The 17,443-nt window shown below is 44.6% G+C and overlaps 1 protein-coding gene across 1 annotated transcript in view; it reads left to right on the top strand.

Moving 5' to 3' along the window:
* CALR3 (calreticulin 3) overlaps positions 1-16,381 on the top strand; it is a 30,910-nt gene extending 14,529 nt beyond the window's left edge. The window contains exons 4-9 of the mRNA XM_030880241.2: positions 2,312-2,406; positions 7,750-7,938; positions 10,963-11,070; positions 11,149-11,280; positions 11,972-12,064; positions 16,238-16,381. Of these exons, the coding sequence (XP_030736101.1) occupies positions 2,312-2,406; positions 7,750-7,938; positions 10,963-11,070; positions 11,149-11,280; positions 11,972-12,064; positions 16,238-16,381 (761 nt within the window). The remainder of the gene's footprint in view (positions 1-2,311; positions 2,407-7,749; positions 7,939-10,962; positions 11,071-11,148; positions 11,281-11,971; positions 12,065-16,237) is intronic.
* The last annotated feature ends 1,062 nt before the right edge of the window (positions 16,382-17,443 follow it).

The following is a 17,443-nucleotide window of genomic DNA, read 5'->3' as shown; positions in this document are numbered from 1 at the left end:
TCTGTATATCTTCTCTGGAGAAATGTCTATTTAGGTCTTCTGCCCATTTTTGGAGTGGGTTGTTTGTTTTTCTGATATTGAGCTGCGTGAGCTGTTTGTAAAATTTGGAGATTAATCCGTTGTCAGTTGCTTCATTTGCAAATATTTTCTTCCATTCTGAGGGTTGTCTTTTCATCTTGTTTATGGTTTCCTTTGCTGTGCAAAAGCTTTTAAGTTTTATTAGGTCCTGTTTATTTATTTTTATTTCCATTTCTCTAGGAGGTAGGTCAAAAAGGATCTTGCTGTGATTTATGTCATAGAGTGCTGTGCCTATGTTTTCCTCTAAGAGTTTTATAGTGTCTGGCCTTACATTTAGGTCTTTAATCCGTTTTTTTTTTTTTTCCGGTACGCGGGCCTCTCACTGTTGTGGCCTCTCCCATTGTGGAGCACAGGCTCCGGACGCGCAGGCTCAGCGGCCATGGCTCACGGGCCCAGCCACTCCGCGGCATGTGGGATCTTCCTGAACCAGGGCACGAACCTGTGTCCCCTGCATCGGCAGGCGGACTCTCAACCACTGAGCCACCAGGGAAGCCCTTTAATCCATTTTGAGTTTATTTTCATGTATGGTGTTAAGAAGTGTTCTAATTTCATTCTTTTACATGTAGCTGTCCAGTTTTCCCAGCACCACTTATTGAAGAGGCTGTCTTTATCGAAAATAAGGTGACCATATGTGCATGAGTTTATCTCTGGGCTGGGCTTTCTATCCTGTTCCATTGATCTATATTTCTGTTTTTGTGCCAGTACCATACTGTCTTGATGACTGTAGTTTTGTAGTGTTGTCTGAAGTCCAGGAGCCTGATTCCTCCAGCTCCATTTTTCTTTCTCAATATTGCTTTGGCTATTCGGTGTCTTTTGTGTTTTCATACAAATTGTGAAATTTTTTGTTCTAGTTCTCTGGAAAATGCCGTTGGTAGTTTGATAGGGATTGCACTGAATCTGTAGATTGCTTTGGGTAGTAGAGTCATTTTCACAATGTTGATTCTTCCAATCCAAGAACATGGTATATCTCTCCATCTGTTTGTATCATCTTTAGCTTCTTTCATCAGTGTCTTATAGATTTCTGCATACAGGTCTTTTGTCTCCTTAGGTAGGTTTATCCCTAGGTATTTTATTCTTTTTGTTGCAATGTTTCCTTAATTTCTCTTTCAAATTTTTCATCATTAGTGTATAGGAATGAAAGAGATTTCTGTGCTTTAATTTTGTATCCTGCTACTTTACCAAATTCATTGATTAGCTCTAGTAGTTATCTGCTAGCCTCTTTAGGATTCTCTATGTAAAGTATCATGTCATCTGCAAACAGTGACAGCTTTACTTCTTCTCTTCTGATTTGGATTCCTTTTATTTCTTTTTCTTCTCTGATTGCTGTGGCTAAAACTTCCAAAACTATGTTGAATAATAGTGGTGAGAGTGGACAACCTTGTCATGTTCCTGATCTTAGAGGAAATGGTTTCAGTTTTTCACCATTGAGAACAACGTTGGCTGTGGGTTTGTCATATATGGCCTTTATTATGTTGAGGGAAGTTCCCTCTATGCCTACTTTCTGTAAGGTTTTTATCATAAATGGGTGTTGAATTTTGTCAAAAGCAAAAATCATTAACTTTGAATAGAACTCTTTATAAATTTCACAGTTCATTGGAACATACGTACTGATTATAACCTCTTTTTTGCTTAAGACGTGGTGTTATCTTTAAGAAAATATATATATACGTATGTGTGTTGTCTTGGAGCATAACAATAATAACAACAAGTATTGAGCATTGCCATACTAAAAGCTTTACATACATTAGCCCCTTGAATTGGCAAAATAGCTTTGTGAAGTCAAGATTAACACCCCTATTTTACAGACCAGGACCCTGAGGCATGGGAGGTGAATATGTTAGTTGCAAATATATCTCAACAGTGAAGGAGAACTGGGATCGGAGCCAGTCAGTCCAGCTCTGAAGCCCTCCTATGGGTACAGGAGCCTTGGTCAGAGCTTCAGAATGAGGGCCTGAGGCTCAGACAGCACATGGGAGAACGCTTACTAGAGTGTTGTTAGACCTTCCTTCTCTTCCTCACATTCTGGCTTACACTCCAATCCAAAGTGGCTGCACTGACCGTGACCTGAACTGAGTGTCACCATCCGTTTAAATATCTCCACAGGAACATCTGATTATTCCCAGACATGTAAGCTTCCTGTGCCTTGTATATTATTTCAGGAGAATGGTTGGGGATATCCTGTGTTGATGCATGACAGAAGGAAATTGAGAGCAGTTAATATTTTTTTTTGTAGGACCCGATATTTGTGGATTTGATGTCAAGAAAGTTCATGTTATTTTACATTTCAAGAATCAGTATCACTCAAACAAGAAATCAATCAGGTGTAAGGTAAATTCTTTCATATTCAAATCAGTGATCATGTTAACTCTTGCCAGATAATAACGTAAGTTTATAGAAAATAGTTTTGACCTTAAACTATTTAAGTGAACTATGGATGGGCCTTGTCTGTCCTGTCCCTGCTTTCCAGTTTAGCAGGCCTGTTAGAGACACTTGTCCACCACTTTGATTGGTTTGGTTTCCAAAGTTTTTACCCACCGGGAGGGTACACTTCTCACTGTGAGCCATGACGTTGATTTATAAAATGCCCCATAAGGGTTACGACAGGATGCTCACGTTTCAGCTATACCCATCATCATTAAGGAATGAAATATTCAGGGTGAAAAAAAATTCTGGTGAAATTAATCTTCAAAATACCAAAACAATTTAAAATGGGAATATTTCTAAAATGAATGCATACATGCTTTACATTTTTACCCAGGGGATCCTGTGAAAATGACATTTTAGGTCTTAGGGCCTGTTTATAACTCAATGGCCCTACCCGGGGCTTCTCCAAAGAGGCAGCTTGCATTAAGTCCCTGGTGTGTGGGCCTGTGAAGGGGAAGTACACTCCCTAAAGCTCATCCCCCCACACTTTGAAGGTAAGCACCAGGAAGCAGGGACCTGTCCCCCGAGGCATCCCCAGCACCCATAGCCTCTGTGCATCTGGGCAGGAGGCCAGTGTATTTCAAGATCATTGACAGCAAGGAACGGAAGCATCCGTAACTGTCCCTTATTCAGTCTCTACCTGAGCAGGGGGCGCTCGGCACCCTCACAAAGCCCCGGTGAGTCTCTGTGGGCAGCATGGTTTCTCGCCGGGTCCTGCCTGCTGACTTGATGGTTCTAAAGGATCAGCAGGTCCCCCATGTACTCAGAGGCCTGACACCCCTCCCTTGAGCATGGAGGGGAGCTCAAAATCCAAGTCTTCCTCCTCCACCTTAGTGTTGGACCAGAGGACCAGTCTTCATGATATGATTCCCGAGCATTTGTTCAGTTGCAGCTCAGGCATGCAGGAGAGAAAGGGGATGACACTACCAGATGGAGGCTGTGAGGTCTGGCCTGGACTGTGCCTGCGAGGCCAGAGCTCGGTCACCTGCGGGCAGCAAGCCTGCGGGGCCCTGAGTGGCGCTGGCAGGCGCACAACTCCCTCAGACAGGTATTGGTATTTCTGCAGCCTGTTAGAAAAATAGAGACAAGTCTGCTGAAGGAGCCTTGGAGCCTTGGATCATAGCAGCTAGTCAGCATCACGGACTCCTCGGTGAGGAGCAAGGTTATCTTCTCGGGGCTCCGATTCACTCTGCAATGCTGTAAAAGAAACGCAGTGGTCAGCCCTCAAGGATTTTCAAGGAGGAGGTCTGGCCTGCATTGTTAAAAAAAATACCTCAGGAGATTGATTCAAGATAGCGGAGTAGACAGATGTGCGCTCACTCCGTCTTGCGAGAACACTGGCATCACCACTAACTGCTGAACAGTCATCGACAGGAAGACACTGGAACTCACCAAAAAAGATACACCACATCCAAAGACAAAGGAGAAGCCACAATGAGACGGTAGGAGGGCTGCAATCACAATAAAATCAAATCCCCTAACTGCTGGGTGGGCAACTCACAAACTGGAGAACAATTATACCACAGAAGTTCACCACTGGAGTGAAGGTTCTGAGCCCCATGTTAGACTTCCCAACCTGGGGGTCTGGCAACAGGAGGAGGAATCCCCAGAGAATCGGACTTTGAAAGCTAGTGGGATTTGATTGCAGGACTTCAACAAGACTGGGGGAAACAGAGACTCCACTCTTAGAGGGCACACACAAAGTCTTGTGCGCACCAGGACCCGGGGGAAGGAGCAGTGACCCCATAGGAGACTGAACCAGACCTACCTGCTAATGTTGATTGGTCTGCAGAGGAGGGGGTGGGCGGCTGTGGCTCACTGCAGGGACAAGGACACTGGCAGCAGAAGTTATGGGAAGTACTCATTGGCGTGAGCCCTCCCGGGGTCCTCCATTAGCCCCACCAAAGAGCCTACTCAGGCCAAACAACCAACAGCGAGGGAACACAGCCCCACCCATCAGCAGACAAGTGGATTAAAGTTTTACTGAGCTCTGCCCACCAGAGCAACACCCAGCTCTACCCATCACCAGTCCCTCCCATCAGGAAGCTTGCACGAGCCTCTTAGATAGCCTCAACCACCAGAGGGCAGACAGCAGACACAAGAAGAACTACAATCCTGCAGCCTGCCGAAGGAAAACCACAATCAGAGAAAGATAGATGAAATGAAAAGGCAGAGGATTATGTCCCAGATGAAGGACCAAGATAAAAACCCAGAAAAACAACTAAATTCCAGAAAAAGAATTCAGAATAATGATAGTGAAGATGATCCAGGACCTTTGAAAAAGAATGGAGTCAAGGATTGAGAAGATGCAAGAAATGTTTAACACAGAACTAGAAGAATTAAAGAACAAAGATGAACAATACAATAACTGAAATGAAAAATACACCAGAAGGAATTGATAGCAGAATAACTGAGGGAGAAGAATGGATAAGTGACCTGGAAGACAGAATGGTGGAAATCACTGCTGCAGAACAGAATAAAGAAAAAAGAATGAAAAGAAATGAAGACAGCCTAAGAGACTTCTGGAACAATGTTAAATGCACCAACATTCGCATTATAGGGGTCCCAGAAGGAGGAGAGAGAGAGAAAGGACCCGAGAAAATATTTGAAGAGATGATAGTTGAAAACTTCCCTAACCTGGGAAAGGAAATAGCCACCCAAGTCCAGGAAGTGCGGAGTGTCCCAGGCAGGATAAACCCAAGGAGAAACACACTGAGACACATAGTAATCAAATTGACAAAAATTAAAGGCAGAGAAAAATGATTAAAAGCAACAAGGGAAAAATGACAACATACCAGGGAACTCCCATAAGGTTAACAGCTGATTTCTCAGCAGAAATTCTGCAAGCCAGAAGGGAGTGGCACGATATATTTAAAGTGATGAAAGGGAAGAACCTACAACCAGGAACACTCTACCCAGCAAGGCTCTCATTCAGATTTGACGGAGAAATCAAAAGCTTTACAGACAAGCAAAAGCTAAGAGAATTCAGCACCACCAGACCAGCTTTGTAACAAATGCTAAAGGAACTCCTCTAGGCAGGAAAGAGACTAGAAACTTAAAACAACCTTGTACATGTATAGTCTGCTATATCAAAACCTCATGGGAACAGCAAACCCCCAAACTACAATAGATACACACACAAAAAAGAAAAAGCAACCCAAGCACAACACTGAAGATGGTCATCAAACCACAAGAGAAAAGAACAAAAAAGGATGGAAAGAAAAAAGACCTACCAAAAAAAAAAAAAAAAAAGGTACTTCCCTGGTGGTCCAGTGGTAAAGAATCCACCTTCCAATGCAGGGGACACAGGTTCGATCCCTGGTCAGGGAACTAAGATCCCACATGCTGCGGGGCAACTAAGCCCACACGCCACAACTACTGAGCTCACGAGCCTCAACTAGAGAGCCTGCGTGCTGCAAACTACAGAGCCCATGCACTCTAGAACCCGCGCACCACAACTACAGAGCCCACGCACCCTGGAGCCTGAGTGCTACAACTAGCGAAGTGAAAACCAGCATGCCACAACTAGAAAGAAGCCCGCCCGCGGCAAGGAAGAGCCCGCACTCTGCAACTAAGACCCGACACAGCCAAAAAAAAAAAAAAACCTCGGATGTTCTAGGGAGGAAGGGGTGGCGATCAACAGACAGGGAGATGGGTGAGATTGTTAGGTCAAGGCTTCAGCGGGATGCAGAACACGGGAGCGTTTTGACAGATGATTCAGGTGTAGGGTCCACACGTCTTGATGATGTTTGGATTCTGGGTGCTGAGGGTATGGATGATGATTCTCAGTGGCGTTGCTCTTAAATAGGAGGGGAAACAAAGGCCAAGAAAGGGGTCAGGGCAGACTCAGGGGTCATGTTTAGAACAGTTGGTTGTGAAATCCAGGCAGACATCGAGGTAGAGGTGTCGAATAAATTGTTGGAAACTTTGGGTCTGAAACTCGGCTGATGGTTGGGATTAAAGATGTTGGCTTGGAGCTGTTTGCATATGTGTGGGTGTCGATGTTACCCCTCAGGAGGCTCTGGGCCGCTGGACAAATCCCAGAGGGTGCCAGCCATGGGGCCAGCAAGCCCAAAGTCTAAATTAAGAAAGACAAGTGGAGACAAAGGCAGGCAGAGAGCAGGGGGAAAGCGTTTGGAGAATTGTGCACTCAGCTGTCACGGCGGGCTACAAGGGTTGAGGGGGACACAGAGTAGGCTGTAATACTGGTCCCGGGACAGAGTCATTGTCTGCGGTGTGACAGAGCAGAGGGGTACTGAAAAGATGTTTTGATTGGGTTCTTAGCAGGGAGAGACTCCTCCTGACAGAGCCTTTATACTGGGGCAGTGGTTCCCAAACTTGAACAGCGTCAGAGACCCTGGAGGGCCTATGAAAGTGGCCAGAGGGTCCACGAGGCTCTGATGCAGCAGTGCGGGGCTGACCTGGGAATGGGCATTGCCCATGTTCCCCCAGTGATGCTGCTGCTGTTGGGGTGTGGTGCAGGGGTCCCCTCTGCTGCTGACAGTCAGATATGTCCTGGTCACCCCCAGCCTCCCCAGACACCCTCCCATCCACCTTCCAGCCCTCCTTTATTTTTTATTTTATTTATTTATTTATTTTTGGCCACACTGTGTGGCATGCAGGATCTTAGTTCCCCAACCAGGGATCCAACCCGTGCCCCCTGCAGTGGAAGCGTGGAGTCTTAACCACTGGACCACCAGGGAAGTCCCCAGCCCTCCTTTATTGAATGTTAAATGCTTTCCTTGTGTCCAGCCTGGGGCTTTAACCATGACCAAAAGGCGCACCAGGCCTGCCCTCCCCAAGCTTAAATTGTTGGACAACACAGAGAGTTAAAAATTCTCTCTTGTGTTGAGAAATAGAGTGGGCTTCATTTGGTGTCTTTCAGAATGCAGAGCCAGAGTTGTTTTGCATATAACTTTTCTTAAGTCCAACAACGCACTGGTCCCTCGGTTTACACCAATCACCCCATCATAACTGCCTGGGGGATTATAGGTGAAAGCCATTGTCTTTGCACAAAAGGGAATCAGCCACTCAAGAGAAGGCTGCCAGTAGTGAGGAAGTATTCTACAAAGGGGTGAGTCTTCTGTAGGACACCCTTTCATTGTCAAGTCAACCCCTATTTCTAGAACGTCTCTGCTTTCTGTTTACAACAAGACTTTGACCCATGACGATTTATGCTGCATGTCTAGACCTGCCTTGAAACGTTAAGGGTCTTATTCTTTTCCTTTTCTCCCCCAAAACATTCAGGTTGATGGCTTCACACACCTCTACACTCTGATTTTAAGACCAGACCTCACTTACGAAGTGAAAATTGATGGTCAGTCGATTGAATCCGGCAGCATAGAGTATGACTGGCAGCTCACATCACTGAAGAAAATGGAGAAGGCTTCAGCAGAGTCTAAGGACTGGGACCAGGCTACAGAGGGCAAATCCCAGGTGTGGATTTTTCCCGCAGAACTGCTAGAAAGTGTACAAGTGTAGTTCGTAAGTACCCAAGTACCGTACAATTGCTGCATGGCTGGGAATCATGATGACAGCATTACAACAATCAAAGTGCCCTCCTCAGAGCATATATGCTGAGACCAGCCACACAGGCTGCACACTTCAAGGTATTGTGAAAGAGTTAAAATATCTGAGATGAAAGCAAGTAGGGTTTGTTTTTGTAACCAATGTTTTTTTTAAAAAAGGAAAATGTATCAGCAACCTTTATAAAAATGATTTTCTTGTCATTCTGCATTTGAGCATAAGTATTTTTGAGCATCATACGTGTGACTGCCAACCAAGAATCAATTATCGTAACAGGTATATATTAGTTTCCTAGGGCTGCCATAAAAAGGACCACAAACTGGGGGCTTGAAACAACAGAGATGTATTCTTTCAGTTCTTCTTGAAGCCAGAAGTCAGAAATCATCAGGGCCGCATACTCCGTCTGAAGGGTCTAGGGGAGAATCCTTCGCTTCTTCCAGCTTTTGGTGACTCCCAGCGTTCCTTGGCTGGTAGACACATCACTCCGATCTCTGCCTCCTTTTCCACATAGCCTTCTATTCTTTTTGTGTCTCTTCTTTCTCTTATAAGGACATTTGTCATTGGATTTAGGGCCTACCTGGATAATCCAGAATTATAGAATGACCTGTCTAGAGATCCTTACCTTAATTACATCTGCAAAGAGCCTTTTTTCCTAATAAGGTCACATTCCCAGATTCTGAGACTTAGGACATTGAGAAATCTTTTGGGGAACTCAACCTGCTATTAAGCTACTTTTTTTTTTTCCATTTACGTTAGTCATTGTTGTAACATTTTTCTTTGTACACCAAACATTATGCCAAAATGTAAGCTATTTATCTTAAGACAATTGTCTTTGCCATAACTGAGAGTACTGTAACTGATGTTTACAATTAATTTCTGGCAACTTAAAATACTAGTGGCATTGCTGTCTAATAGTCAAATACTTCATCATAGATGGAATGTAATTATGAAATTAAAATGGCATCTTGTTTAGACTTAAATTATTTGGCAACCCTTTTCTTTCATAGATGATCAAAAGTAAACTTCCATGAATTTGGAATCCATGTGTCCAATCAATGAGAATGTCTTCAGATTAGAGTAAAATCCCAATCATATAAGGCTTCCCCATCATTTCTCAAGAAAAAGAAAAAAGGCGGGAAGTTATACTCTCCCTTTCTTACCTTCAAACCAAAGTAAAAAAAGTAGTTTTTCACCTGGAAAGAGCATTTACTTTAAACAAGGTACAGAATGGCAAAGAAACTGACGCTGAGGCTCCCAAGCTCAGGAGATACGGGTCTTAGGACTGAAATCCTGGCTGCCTCTGGGTTACAAGGATGCCATCCTAGCAGTGCAGGTGTGCCTTGGTGCCGGGCGTACACGAGGCAGGTCCCCAGAGGAGCCAAATCATCTGTTCAGAAAGCTCGTTCCCAAACTGGCCGTGTTCTGTCCATATGTTCAGTTCTGTGTGATCTCCTAAACAGTGTGGTTCTTTATGGTGTTACCATTTGATAACCCTCATTATAAAGAGTCGGCTACTGACTGAGTTGTAATCATTTCTTGGATCCCAACACAAGACTGGCTCACCTGTTGCCAGTTGGGGTCGGGGCAAAGAGCAGTAGGAGAGATGATTAACTCCCACCTGCCATCGTTGAGACGTTCTAGAGTAACGTGGAAAAGTTCTCAGTTATTCTGAAAGAGAAAACATCATTGTACACCATTTTTATGCTTTGATGTGTTTATCTGAATTATTATTAATCCAGAGCAAATTTTTCTCATCCATTCATTTATTCAACAAATATTTATTTGGGACTTCCCTGGCGGTCCAATGGTTAGGACTCCACTGCTTCCATTGCAGGTGGCATGGGTTGGATCCCTGGTCGGGGAACTAAAATCCTGCAAGCCGCAAGCCGTGTGGTGGGGAAAGAAAGAAAGAAAGAAGGAGAGAGAGAGAGAGAGAGGGAGGGAGGGAGGGAGGGAGGAAGAAAAAGCTCCATTTAAAAAAAACACAAATGTATTCAACACCTATTAAGTCACCTTCACATAGACATGTGTATATATGCACGTGTAGAAATATGTATATATGCGTATGTGTGTATATAGGTATGTGTATACCTGTGTTTTATTTGTTAAGATTTATTATTTATTTATTTTATTTATTATTACTGTTTTGGCTGCATCGGGTCTTAGTTGTGGCGTGCGGGCTCTTCGTTGTGGTGTGCGGGCTTCTCTCTAGCTGTGGGGCGCAGGTTCCAGAGCACGTGGGCTCTCTAGGTTGCAGCACATGGGCTCCAGTTGAGGCACGTGAGCTCAGTAGTTGTGGCACACGGACTTAGTTGCCCCGTGGCATGTGGGATCTTAGTTCCCTGACCAGGGATTGAACCCGCGTCCCCTGCATTGTAAGGCGGATTCTTTACCACTGGACCACCAGGGAAGTCCCCTGTGTTTTATATATATGTGTATAGTGTGAGTATATATATAAGGGCTGAATAATACAACTGCTTTTCTCCTGCTACCCAGCAGTCCTCAGGTAAATCTTGGGACATTCCTTAGTTGTCCAGCCTCTCTCTGGAACAGTCCATATATGACCATGTTGTAGAAGTACAGACTTAACCTAATCAGTAGGAAATATGGCCCGTCTTCCCAACATCACTTTTTGCCCCTTCATTTTAACTTTGGCCACTATTTCGAGTTTTCCACAGCACCGTTCCTCTCAACAGCATGGGAAGAGTGCTGTCATCATAGGTGCGGTTAGGGAGAAAAAGCAGGCAGTGCGTGGTCCTGAAGCCCCCGGTGAGGGAGGGAACCCCAGCACTTAGCCCTTCGACCGTCAAATGGAGGAGGACACGGGGAAAAGTGCAACCAGGGTCACAGGTCTGCCCCTGCCTCTTGGGAGTTAAGAATTTCCTTTCTCAAATCTGAGAATCTAAATTTTTTTCCCCCTACACATATTTTAAGGACTGGGAGAAGCACCTTCTGGATGCCAGGGCCAGCAAGCCGAGTGACTGGAACAGCGAACTGGATGGGGACTGGCAGGCGCCGATGCTGCAGAAGCCTCCATACCAAGTGCGTGGCATCTTCTTCCCTCCAGCCCCCTCCCCACCCGTGTCCCCAGGGTCGACCACATACAGTTTGTTGTTGCAGGATGGCCTGAAACCAGAGGGCATAGACAAAGATGTTTGGCTCCATCAGAAGATGAAAAACACCAATTATTTGACGGAATATGACCTCTCAGAATTTGAGAACATTGGTGCCATCGGACTGGAGCTTTGGCAGGTCACTTGGTTTTAAATTCGCTTTAGTTTAATAACTCTGGACTTCAGCCTAAACTCCTTAATTCACATAGCTAGTATTTGAGCTCCTGTTGTGTGCCGGGCACCCCTACCTGGACCCAAGACATACAGTCGTAGACAAAATGGACATCCTTCCTGCCCTGGGTACTTCTTGTCTGCCTTGCTGCTCCCTGGGAATTTGCCTGGAGCTGACCTTGTGGTGCCTGTCAGCTTTAGGATAAGACTGAAGATTCAGATGTAGCATGTCCAGGATGGAGCCTGAGATTCTGCATCCCCAGCAAGCTCCCTGGCGGTGCTGATGTTGCCCATCCATGGCTCACACTTTGCACAGGAAGGTTCTCGAGCATCGGTTCTCAAACATCGCTGAATGCTCGAGTCACTGGGGAGTTCTTGAAAGTCTCAGTGCCCCGGTGGTACCCCAGACCAGCTAAATCAACATCCCTGGGGGTGAGACCAGGCATCAGGAGTTTTTTTAAATGTTCTTGGTGGTCCCCATATGCAGCCAAGTTTGAGAACCAGTGCCCTGGAGGGAATAGATATTCTAGAAAAGGGTATCTGCATGTCCTACTATTGGCAGCTAATCACTGTTACAGTACTGAGCAAATGACAACTGTTTATTTTGTGGAAAGTTTCATTTTTCACATCAGTAACGAAGGCCTTATTTTCATCCACAGGTGAGATCCGGAACCATCTTCGATAACTTCCTGATCACAGATGATGAAGAGTACGCTGAGAATTTTGGCAAGGCCACCTGGGGTGAAACCAAGGTACAATGAACACAATGAACTTTTCTTTCATAATTCAGTTATTTCTGTACTTAAGTCTCACGTATAGGAAAAGCCTTGATGAATTTTTACTAATGAACACCCCACCCAGATCAAGATACAGAAGGTCGCCAGAGCTCCAGGAACCTCCTCACGATCCCTCCCAGCAAGCACCCACCCCCAAAGGAATAATGGTTCCACTTCCATCGCTGTAGATGGATTTGACTCCTTTTGAAATTTATGTAAATGTAGCTACCCATTATTTATTCATTCAGGTAGTGTTGCGAAGTTCATTCATATTTTTGCATGTAGCAGTAGCTTGTTCTTCCTTTGTGAATATTCCGGAAGGTATGTATCCATTCTCTGTGGATGCAGCTTTGGGATGCTTCCAGTTTGTGGCCTCATGGATAAAGCTGTTCCCATCATTCCTGTACATGTCTTTCAATGGACACATGCCCAGGAGTGGACAGGCTGGGTCACCAGTTCTTACACAAACGTTTTCAGTGTGTCATCCTGTTTACATTCCCTTCCTCATCGTCGAGAATTTCAATTGTGTCGCATCTTTGGCCATGCTAGGTATTACTGTCAGTTGTTGTTGATGAGTCAGTTTTATTGAAGTATAATTTACATACTGTGAAATGTATAGTTCTATGAATTCTGACAAACACATATAGTTATGAAACCACCACTAAAAATCAAGATGTACAACAGTTTCACCACCCCAAAAAGTCTCCTTGTAACCAAGCCCTCCCCTACTCCAGCAATCACTGATCTGATATCCGTCCTTATAGTATTTTTGAAGTATAGTTGATTTACAACGTTGTGTTAGTTTCAGGTGTACAGCAAAGTGATTTAGTTATAAATGTATATTCTTTTTCAGATTCAGAATATATATATACTTTTTCAGATTCTTTTCCATTATAGGTTATTGCAAGATATTGAATATAGTTCCCTGTGCTATACAGTAGGTCCTTGTTGTTTATGTCCCTATAGTTTTGCCTTTTCCAGAATGTCATATAAATGGAATCATATAGTATGGAGTCTTTTTGAGCCTGCTTCTCACACCAAGCGTAGTATCTCCAAGATTCCTCCGTGTTGCTGAGGTTCACTCAGTAGTTTCTTCTTATTAGTAGTATCTTCTTATTACTGAGTAGTTTACCTGCTCACCAGCTGATGGACATTTGGGTTGTTTCCAATTTTTTTTCTTTCTTTCTTTCTTTTTTTCTTTTTTGGCTGCACCACGGGGCATGCGGAATCTTAGTTCCCTGACCAGGGATCGAAGCCGCACCTCTGCAGTGGCAGCAGTGGAGTCCTAACCACTGCACCACCAGGGAAGTCCCAGGGGTGTTTCCAGTTTTTAACAGTATGACCAAAGCTGCTATCAATGTTGCGTATAGTTTTTTTGTGTGGACGTGTGCTTTTATTTTTCTTGGGTAAATACCCAGGAGGGGGCTGCTGAGTTGTATGGTGTATCTTTAACTCTATGAGAAATCGCCAACCTGTTTCCAGAGGGGCTGCACTGTTTTTCAGTCTCTCCAGTCTCACCAGCACTGGGGACTGTGGGTTTCTATAGGTGTGTAGTGGTATCTCTGATTTTGTTTGCATTTCCCTGATGACGAATGAAGGTGGGTACTGTTTCATGGCTTTTGTGGCCATTTGGAGATCCTTTTCTGTGAAATACCTGTGTTTTAAGACGTAAGTTTTGTTATTATTCAGGTATGGTGAGGCCAGCAGATCAGGAGATGACCTCCATCAAAAAGATGGTTTATTTTACTCACAGATCCCCAGAGGAGGGGCCACGCCATGCCATTCAGGGCCACATGGGGAAGCACCAGGTTTGGTCAGGTGGCAGAGGGAGAGTGTGGAAGATGTAGGCAAAAAAGTTTGTTTTGGTTTTTTGCAGGAAGGAACAGATGAAGCTGGATAAGCAGGCTTAGGATTGGCTAGTTTTAAGAATTTCAGTGGGCTCTGGGGTACTGGTTGTCTAGTACCTGGCTGTGGGATAATTAAGGCAAGGAGAAATCAGCCCTGAATTGAGCCAAGTAGTGGAGGTCGTTAGGGATGTGAGCTCTGAATGTAGTTTGCATATGAAAAGAGTGCTTTTTGGCATTTACTATCTCTAAGAGTGGGCCCCCTTGGAGGGGCCATCCCTCCTGGGTCAGCAAGGCCCCAGATATCAAAGCAAGAGAAACATATGGTTGATACAGCCTGTTTATGTCGCTTGCCCACTTTCGCATTGGGTTATTTGACCTTTTCTTATTTAGTTGTAGGTGTTCTTTATATATTCTGTCAAGTTCTTTGTCAGATAAGTGCATTGTAAGTGTCCTTGACCACTCTGTGCTTTGCCTTTCTATTCCCTCAAGTGTGAAGCACTCCTGTATTATTATTTTTTTTAGTGTGTATTTTGAGGCCCCTATCCTGAGAAACCAACTTAAAAACTTAGCTCTGCCTTCACATAAAGAAGATAAAATATCTTTCATCAGTACAAATTCATTTATAACTCTTTGGAGCTAGAGTACTGACACTAAAATGTATGCTTTTAATGGGCATAAACATTTTGTTTCTCATGTTGCTAAGCGCCAATAACTAAATGGTGGCGCTGCTCACCCATAAGGAGAGAGTGGTCAGTGTCTTCTGGGAGTGCCATGACTGAGAGAGAAAGGTCTTGGAGGACCCTCCACACTGTTTTAGCCAGAAACTTTGGGTTGTTAAATTGCATGCCGGTGAGTTTAAGTTAAGGGTGATACACAAAACATCTTCCTGCTTTTAATCAAAATCTCCTCATTCCCTTATTTTCACTGATAAGGCGTCTTCCATGTCATGTCCGTCACACTGGGACCAACTGCAAAGCAGGTGCTTAAAATTTGAGGGCTTCCCTGGTGGCGCGGTGGTTGAGAGTCCGCCTGCCAATGCAGGGGACACGGGTTTGTGCCCCGGTCCGGGAAGATCCCACATGCCGCAGAGCAGCTGGGCCCGTGAGCCATGGCTGCTGAGCCTGCGCGTCCGGAGCCTGTGCTCCGCAATGGGAGAGGCCACAACAGTGAGAGGCCCGCGTACCGTAAAAAAAAAAAAAAAATTGAACATTTTAAGGCATTTCAGGGGAAAATTTCCCCTCCACTGATGAAAGGTGGTTATCGCTAAGTGATTTTCTCATGAGCCCTTTCTTCTGTTTTCCTTTTTTTAAAATTATTTATTTATTTATTTTGGCTGCACCGTGTCTTAGTTGTGGCAGGCGGGCTTCTTAGTTGCGGCATGCATGCGGGATCTAATTCCCCGACCGGGGATCGAACCCCGGGCCCCCTGAACTGGAAGCGCAGAGTCTTACCCACTGGACCACCAGGAACGTCCCGAGCCACTTCTTCTTGAATCTGATTTCTGCAGCAAAGCCTTCCTAAACTCTTTTTTCAGGAATGACTATGGGACATTTCTTGACGTGTCTTCACTCATCTAACCCTTCTTTTAATCACACATGTCTGGAATTGCTCATTCAGGCTCTGAGTCCTCTTCTCATTACTCATTCACTTGTCAGCTGGTTGAAGGACCGGCCCAGGTGCTCTGGGAATAGAAGAAGGAGGGTGTATCCATTTCCTGGGGCTGCCATAACAAATCACCACAAACTTGCTGGCTTAAAACATCACAAATGTATTCTCTCCAATTCTGGAGGCCAGAATTCCAAAATCAGTATCAATAGGCTGAAATCAAGGCATCAGCAGGGCCTTGCTCCCTCTAAAGGCTCTAGGGGAGAACGCTTACTTCGCCTCTTGCAGCTCCTGATGGGTCCTGGTGCTCCTTGGTTTGTGGCCGCACCCTTCTAATCTTTGCTCCCATCTTCACATGTCCTTCTCCTCTTCTGTCTCTGTTTGTGTCAAATCTCCCTCTGCCCCTCTCTTATGAGAACATTATGATAGAATTTAGCATCCACCTGATAATCCAGTAGAAATTCTTCATCTCAACATGCTTAATTTAATCACATCTGCAAAGACCCTTTCCCCATAGGTATAAGGTTACATTTACAGGTTCCAGGAATTGGGACCTGATTACTGGGGGGTTCTTTTTCAGCCAACCCCCAGCTGGTGTGGAGGCTTCTAGAAGGCAGGGGCAGGCTGCATGCTGACACCCAATCAACCCACAGGAAGCATAATCCCCAGCTGCCGGGGTCTTTGTTTCTTTCTCCAGGGCCCAGAAAGGGAGATGGATGCCATACAGGCCAAGGAAGAAGAGAAGAAGGCCCGAGAGGAAGATGAGGATGAGCAGATGATGGGCAGGTTTGGTGGGAGAGAAAATATCTTCAAAGGATTCCACAAGAGGAATGAACTTTAATCATCCCCACCCCAGCTAAAGATGACTGGTAAAACCTTGTTTCTACTTAAATCAACATTTAAAAGCTCAAATGTCTACAGACGTGGTCATTTGTCTAATTTTCTTTGAAAAATGTTCCCATGCTTCTCGGTGGGATCGGTCTGGTTTTCCCCGAGCACCTTCCAGCCCCTCCTCCCCGACCCCAGGTACCCAGAGACGTTTCCTTTGGACAAACCGAAGTGCTGGAGGAAGCCCGAGGCCAGTGAGAGTCTGGCCAAAAACACAATGCTCTTTTCTTAATCCCCAAAATGTTTTATAAATAAAAGGTGGTAAAACTTACCTTGAAAAAGGAGAAATGATGCTTTATTTCTTTGGGTTGTAAGTTACTAATAGCTTATGTGAAACTTTTCCAGTATGGAATCTTTATGCAGCATCGTTGGCGTGGAAAGGTTTTGCGTGCCTCATTTGCACGCTGCTTATTCTGGAGAACCCAGGCCTTGTGCACAGATGTTTAACATTCCATAAAGGAGCTTTTTCCCCCACTCTGTGACCCACTTCCATGGCCGTTAGTTCTCTGTAAGACAGAGGAATGAAATTCATTCTCTCAAGTGAAAATAGTGATTACTTCACAGATAAATTTTTTTCCTTAAATCAAACGACTTGCTTAAAAAAAAAAAAAAAGCCACACATAGCAGCCTTCTGTTTTGAAGAGCTCTGTTTTCACGCAGAAATTTGTGTTGGAAATAATCAAATTTAGGACATCATGTTACAAATAAGCCAAATAAAATCGGAAATTATATAGAACGTATTGATAGGTGATCAGTGTGAAAAGTCTGGCCAGGAAGTGAAGGTCTGGCAAATTTTGTTCTGGCTTTTATTGAAGTTGGCAGACCTTTGACCTTGAACTTTTTCAAGGTCCTTCAACTTTTTCAGCTGACAGTCACATTGGTCTTCCCAGTTTATCGGGGGTTATCAGTCTCAGAAGCTAAAGACTCACTCCCTGGAAGTGCAGGGGTGGGATTCAAACACTGCCCACCTTTTAAATCTCTGAACAAGGGGAGAAGTTAATGAGGGAAGAAGCAG

Source organism: Globicephala melas, chromosome 3, assembly GCF_963455315.2.
Source record: "Globicephala melas chromosome 3, mGloMel1.2, whole genome shotgun sequence".
NCBI classification, from domain to species: Eukaryota; Metazoa; Chordata; class Mammalia; order Artiodactyla; family Delphinidae; genus Globicephala; species Globicephala melas.
This window is presented reverse-complemented; position numbering and strand designations above follow the sequence as displayed.